Below are 7422 nucleotides of genomic sequence, written 5' to 3'. Positions count from 1 at the left end.
ATAACTTATTAAGACATTGTAAGTTTACTGTTTTTCATTATTAAAACAATGTTTCAGTGCACGTTGTCCACATCTGTGATTATTTTTTCAGATTAAATTCTTAGGAGTAGAATTGCTAGGTGGTGCAGAATGTTAAACTTTGTAACACTTATCACATTTTCTTTGAGAATGGCTGTCCCAGAGCAGATGTGTACAAGAAGGCTCTTTCTCCATAGCGCCCTCCAAAATTCTGTGTGCATGTGTTTTAACATTTTGAATAGTGAAAATATCTGACTGGAATTCCACTTCTCTGGTTACCAGCGAAGTTTAACTTTTATTTTTTTATATTTCCTAGACCTTTTTTGCAAGACCATTCTTACAGATCATGAAATACTAAATCCAGTGTTTTTCTTTTATTCTGACTTCTCTGAAGAATTTAATTCTTGACAATTACTTCTTCCTTCCCTTTTCTTGACTTCAGTTTTTCTGCATGATTCTTCTTCCCCCAACTCTCAAATTATTAGCTCTTTTTCTTCCTATAAATGAAACTGCAGTATTGTTCTTGGGAAATTCAGCCCTATACTTTTCAGTCTGTATTTTCTTCGATGTAATATTATCATTTTGCAATCCTTTAGCCATCTAAAAATCTTATATCTAAACTGGCTTGGCGATGCTGCCTTGATACTTACTGCCATGGGTTCAGAAACACAGAGCTCTCTGGCTTGTCCTCTTCTGTCTTCTTATCAATCAAGCCATCAATTTCGCTTTTTTCTATTTGCATTGTTACTATTTTAGTTTAGGCTAACATTTGAAAAGCAGTCTAATTCATCTGCCTGTCTCTGGATTTTTCCCTCTAGTTTGTCTTACACATCACTAGTTATTAATTTTGTGAAAATACTGCCATGATCATGTCATTTCTAATCTCAAAAGCCTTAAATGTTTTCTCCTTTCTTAGAGCAATCGAAACAAGCTGCTCTCTACTTAATATTCATTTTCTTATAATAGGTTGTTAAAATTGCCCACTGTCCTACACTGCTGACCAGAGATGGAGATCGAATTCGAAGTAATGGAAAGTTTGGGGGCCTTCAGAATAAAGCTCCTCCAATGGATAAACTTCGAGGAATGGTATTTGGAGCTCCAGTACCAAAACAGTGCCTGATCATAGGGAAACAAATAGGTAAGTTGAATAAGTACTTAAATAACAATTTCTATCCTAACACTTTGGAAGGCAGAGGCAGGAGGATCTCTTGAGCTCAGGAGTTTGAGACCAGCCTGAGCAAGAGCTAGACCCTGTCTCTACTAAAAATAGAAAAATTAGCTGGGCGTGGTGGCTACAATTAAAAGAAAGTTAACAATAACAAACGGCTCTGTGTTGGGAAAGCAGATAGCCAAGTATAGTAGAACTATATAAATTTAAGAGCAAATAGGCTCTAAAGTAATGACTTAGAGGGGGCTTCCTGCTAGGTATATGTACTTAAGAGCACAGACGTGTAGAGACAGTTATATCGGCTGGCTAGAAGCAAGGGGTCACAGTCTATAGAAGGCTCCCACCACTCCTAGGAGAAATTCCCCTCTCTTACCCACCCTCACCTCCACCCCCAAGTCTCCCTCCAATATTCAGCTGAGTACTGATTAGTGCATGTATGTGAGAAAACCATCCAAGGCCAGAAAGGAACCACCCTAAAGATGAAACAATAGTCAGAGCTCATAGTTTAACATTATAATAATATTCCAAAATATTTGTTAAATTCTAAAATCTGAAACTATACTTATTGAAAAGGAGCTAAGATATTCCCAAACATTCCCCATTATTTACTCCTTTAAACTTTACCAGTGAAGTATGAAAGAATTCATATAGTTGAGACTATTTCTTAAAAAATAAAATTTACTTTAAGAAAAAAAACAGTATGGTCATGCATTGCATAATGACATTTTGGTCGGTGACATACCTGTCTAACATCATAGCACAAGCCAACAAGGCATTACTTTTTCTATGTTTCGATACACAAATACTTACCATTGTGTTCAGTTGCCTACAGTATTCAGGACAGTAACATGCTGTACAGGTTTGTAGCCTAGGAGCAATAGGATATACCATATAGCCTGGGTGTGTAGTAGGCTATACTATGTAGGTTTGTTTAAGTACACTCTGTGATATTTGCACAATGACAAAATAGCCTAGTGAAGCATTTCTCAGAACATATCCCCATTCATTAAGCAACGCATGACAATATAGGGTAGGTAGTAACCGTGGTTTCAGGTATCCACCGGGAGTCTTGGAACATATCCTCCGAGGATAAGGAGGTACTACTGTAATATATAGTTTATAATCATGACATCATCAAAATTATTAACCTTTTAATTATGTTCATATATTCTCGAGTATTATATGTCTGGCCAGGATAGACATTGCTTATTGTTTATTGTATTATGCTTAATTTGTTAGTTCTAATATTAAGTTCTCAATTATTACAGTCCACTTATTGGTGTTTTTATTTTTAAGTAAAGCCATTCTTAATATTTTTATAAGTAGTCACTAAGATTATTTAAATGCTGTCGCTTTCAGGGAAAGGGTGTTTTGTTTTTATGGAAATAGAGCAGTATGATGAACTCCCATGGACCTGTAGCCCAGCTTTGATTATGAAAACAGCCAATCTTGTTTCATGTATACCCATCCTCACAACTTGCCTCTGTCCTCTTCTTCCTGGGTGGTTTATTTGAAGCAAGTCAAAGCAGAGATTCTGGTGTATTTTTCCACATAATTTTTTCCCAGTCATAAGTGCTTATCACTTATTTGCCAACAAAGTTCTTACAATCATGTGAAGCACGGAGTTTGAAGAGAGCTAAATGTTATTTAGGAAAGTCTACCTACTCATCTAACTGCTTAAATCTTCCAGTGGTGAGAAAATTGCTTTAGCCTTTTAAAGCAACCTGTGTTTGGGCAGTCCTTAAACACTCACTTAATAACAGCCCTTTAGATCCTTTTGTGTTATTTTGGTAGCTTTACTTGCATGGTCATTTTCCTGAATACATTGAAATAATCTATCTTAATATATGTCATATAGAAATGAATGCATTGTATAATAATTTAGGCTTTCTTCCTGTTACATAAAATAATTTTTAAAAATATTTTGCTGTTTACATCACAGTAAAGCTTCATCAGTTTTTTTCAGATGAGTGAAATTTTCAGAAAATGTGTAAGAGCTCTAAAATCATTTTTAATAATTAAATGTGATTTTTAAAATTTTCTTTCTGACAAATTCTATTGATGAGTTACGTAAGACTTATAGACACCATGAAGTTACATTTCGTATACAAAAAATTGGGGGTTGATAAGGCCTATGAAGCTTCTGTTGTCCATCTTAAGCATAAACTGAACCTTATTCATAAAATGTGCTGAATTTAGTGGGAAATATTTAATATCCCATCTTTCTGCTTATAAATAACAAGATTAATGTTCTATTAAAACTTTTGAATATGCTCATTTCTTGAATATTTAAAAGGTAAAAGAAGGCCAGGCGCGGTGGCTCACGCCTGTAATCCTAGCACTCTGGGAGGCCGAGGCAGGCGGATTGTTTGAGCTCAGGAGTTTGAAACCAGTGTGAGCAAGAGCGAGACCCCGTCTCTACTAAAAATAGAAAAAAATTAATCGGACAACTAAAAATATATAGAAAAAATTAGCCGGGCATGGTGGTGCATGCCTGTAGTCCCAGCTACTCGGGAGGCTGAGGCAGGAGGGTCGCTTGAGCCCAGAAGTTTGAGGTTGCTGTGAGCTAGGATGACGCCACAGCACTCTAGCCCAGGCAACACAGTGAGACACTGTCTCAAAAAAAAATAAAATAAAATAAAAAAATACAACGTAAAAGAAGATTGTACTTTCAGGGATCATTTCTAGAGTTCATTACTAGAGAATTTTCTCTGAACATGTAAAGCCCGGGAAACCAGGAGGAGGCACAGCGTTCTCTCCTGAGTGCAAAGGCGGCTCTTGGTGTTGCTTTGCTGTAACTGCCATTTGCTGTTGATCGTTCTTTCCCTTTGAGGGAAAGAGGTTGAGGATGTAGTCTGAATGGTTTTTTAAGAATAAATAAATAAAAGGTAAAAGAATCTCATAACTAATTTATTATATTAAGAAATAGGATTTCAACCCTGGATAACCTCAGTTTTTATGTATTGTCTTTTGTGTAAGGGCAACGTCACATTTTAGTTTGGACATAAGATTGTAACCTTGCATACAAAATAAGTATAATTTTATGTACTTAGAAAACATTAATGTGAAATTAGAAGTACTGTCAGACCAGAAAACCAATCTTTTTCCCAAAAACTTTTTTCCTGACGTTCCCAGTAAATCACAAAGAATAAGGAACATGAGGGCCTTATCAACACTTAGTTACAAATACAGAATTTGTATTTAAATATATGAATACGTTCACAAGCACACACAGGTGTGTGTGCATGTGTATTTGTGCACTCGTTCTATATGTAGATTTCTAGAATGTTGGATACTTTTCTTTTTAAAATACTACTCTTGACCCTTAAAATATAGAATAACTTGTGTTACATCTAATATACTCTGTACTCTTAAATAATTCCTTCCACAGTTTTATTTATTTTTTGTTTTAGAGACCGAGTCTTACTGTCACCCAGGCTGGAGTATAGTGGTGCGATCATAGCTGACTGCAATCTTGAACGCCTGGTGGGCTCAAACAATCCTACACTGTTAGCCTCCCAAGTAGCTGGGACTGTGGGTGTGTGCCATCATGACCTACTGATTTTTTAAATTTTTTTTTAGACACAGGGTCTCACTGTGTGTTGCCCCTAGGCTGGTCTCAAACTTCTGGCCTCAAGCAATCCTCCCAGCTCAGCCTTCCAGCGTGCTGAGATTACAGGCGTCAGCCACCAGGAGCAGCCTCTTTCACAATTTTATGTGTAAACTACCGTATATGTTTGTTAAATGTCTGTTTATGTGTTCATTCCTGTGAATATTGACCATCTTTGTGTGTGTCTGGCATATTGAAGGACTAGATAATAAATATTTGGGGATTTGATGGCCAAGTCAAGGATATTATTACTGTGAAGGTATTTAATATAACCATTTAAAATGTAACCATTTAGAACTGGATAAACCATTCTTGGCCCAGGGACAATAGTTTACTAACCGCTAGATTGTAGTCACTATTTAATATTTTGTGTCTAAGGCCAGTCGTGGTGGCTCAATGCCTGTAATCACAGCACTTTGGGAGGCTAATGTGGGAGGATCACTTCAGCCCAGGAGTTTGAGGTTGCAGTGAGCTATGATGATGCCACTGCATTCTAGCCCAGGTATCAGAGTAAGACTGTGTCTTTAAAAAACAACAAAAATATTAGTGTCTAGTAAATCATGCAGACCAGCAATAATCTCAAACCTGAATAATGTAATACATTTTTAGTCAAAATAATTTAAGGAAAACTAAGTATTTTGAAAGTTAAGTATTTTACTAAGTGTGTTTTTGAAAGAATATTCTGTATTTAATATAGTAGCTATGTCTGTCGGAAGCAGTGGTATTCCTTCTTTTTTTTCACTATACAAAGAATGAGAACAATTAATAAGTTGCATTGCTGCCAACTTTTAACCACAGCATAATCCATGTCACAGTTACATTTATAAATGTTTTTATTAGAAACCCCCTGTTACTTACCAGGTTTCATTTGAGAAGCAGTAATTTTCAAACAGTGCAATATTTAATGCATTTTCCCTCTCCTGGCCAAATTTGTCCATGTGGAATTGGGTTGAATACTGAAAATCAGTCTGGACCCAGTGGCTCCCATACCTACCCAGCACTTTGGGAGGTGCAAGCAGGAGGATCACTTGAGCCCAAGAGTTCAACACCAGCCTGAGCAACATAGCAAAACCCTATCTCTACAAAAAATAGAAAAATTAGCCAGGTATGGTGGCACATTCCTGTAGTCCCAGCTACTTGGGAGACTGGAGCAGGAGGATCGCTTGAGCCCAGGAGCTTGAAGTTGCTGTGAGCTATGATGGTGCCACTGCATTCTAGTCAGGGTGACAGAGTGAGACCCTCTCTCAAAAAAAAAAAAAAGAAAAAGAAACCTTCCCCTCAAAATACTGAATATCAGACAGCATGTAAACATTGACCTGAGAGAGCAATCCAGTTGATAGAGCACTTTTATGTAGAAAACACTTTCCTGACACAAATAAACTAAAGTCACACAATCAAAGAAAATTAAAGTTTAACATTTTGGTGCTGGGTTCTAAATTATGCTTTTCTATTTCATTTGTTTACATTGAATGTTTTATGGCTTTAAGAGTAGTTCCCACGTGTCATTATAACACAGTAATCCAGTGTTGCTAATTCTTTTTCCTAAAACATGAGTTTGATATGAGATCAGTGATTCCATCTAATGTCTTTGGTTTCTTTACAGATCTTCTTCAACAGTATCGTTCTGCTCTGTGCAAGCTGGATGCTGTGAATAAGGACCTTAATAATCAATTAGAGTACCTTCGTACTCCAGATATGAAGCAAAAAAAGCAAGAACTTGATGAACAAGAGAAAAATCTGAAACTAATAGAGCAAAAACTAGGTGTTTACTTTTTGTTAACTTATACATTCTTTGTATGGAGATAAATATTTATGTTAAGAGAGAGAAAGAGTCCAACTGCAAGAAAAAAGAATGCAAATGATCCAGAACTTAAGTCAACAGAAACTCTTAACCTCTAAGTCATCCAATAAATGGTTATAAACTCTTCTCTCATCAGGAGTAATAAGAGGCATTCTCAGTATTATTTCTTAATTCTTTCTCTATAAATTAAGATGTATTTGCTTTTCTTTCATATAATAATTCCAATATTTTTATTTTAAGGTTAACCTTCTACATTTTCCATCTTTGCAGGTATGACTCCCACACGTAAGAGTAATGACTCATTGCGTCATTCAGCAAAGGTTGAGGTGGCAGATTGTCCAGTTCCTCCTAAAAGAATGAGAAGAGAAACCATAAGACAAAATAGGTGAGTTCATTATGACCTGAAAATTATCATTGGTTAGTTTGTCAAACCTCTTGGGTCATTATACTTTTAAAACAGTATGAATTCATTTCTGATTTCTCCCCTTGAGCCAGAATTAGTATTTTAAATTAAAAAGACAAAAAAACCAAGTGATGATAATAAAGATATAACATAATTCTTAGAAGATACCCAGTTTTCTAAATGATTTTTGCTAATTATTTAGAAATGTTTATAGTTTATTTTTCTGTTAAGAGTCAATGTTAAGAGTCAAATTGCTTTTCTGTTGTTTGGCTTAACTTTCAAATACACTGCATTCTCCCTCATAGGATCAGCAACTGGATAAGTATATAATATACAAAACATTTGTACATACTTATTTAAAAATTGCTTATTATTTTTGCTTTGGAGAATCAGATGCCAGTTAGATCACCAAAAAATAAACA

General features: G+C 35.7%; 1 protein-coding gene across 1 annotated transcript in view; it reads left to right on the top strand.

Annotated features, from left to right (window-relative positions):
* The window catches only part of SMCHD1 (structural maintenance of chromosomes flexible hinge domain containing 1), a 175263-nt gene extending 168258 nt beyond the window's left edge, over positions 1-7005 (top strand). The window contains exons 37-39 of the mRNA XM_012652077.1: positions 985-1156; positions 6400-6558; positions 6868-7005. Of these exons, the coding sequence (XP_012507531.1) occupies positions 985-1156; positions 6400-6558; positions 6868-6986 (450 nt within the window). The 3' untranslated portion in view covers positions 6987-7005. The remainder of the gene's footprint in view (positions 1-984; positions 1157-6399; positions 6559-6867) is intronic.
* Positions 7006-7422: the final 417 nt, after the last annotated feature.

The sequence above is a fragment of the Propithecus coquereli genome, unplaced genomic scaffold (genome assembly GCF_000956105.1).
Source record: "Propithecus coquereli isolate 6110/MARCELLA unplaced genomic scaffold, Pcoq_1.0 Scaffold38, whole genome shotgun sequence".
Taxonomy (NCBI): Eukaryota; Metazoa; Chordata; class Mammalia; order Primates; family Indriidae; genus Propithecus; species Propithecus coquereli.
Note: the sequence above shows the minus strand (reverse complement) of the source record. Positions and strands in the feature narration are given on the sequence as shown.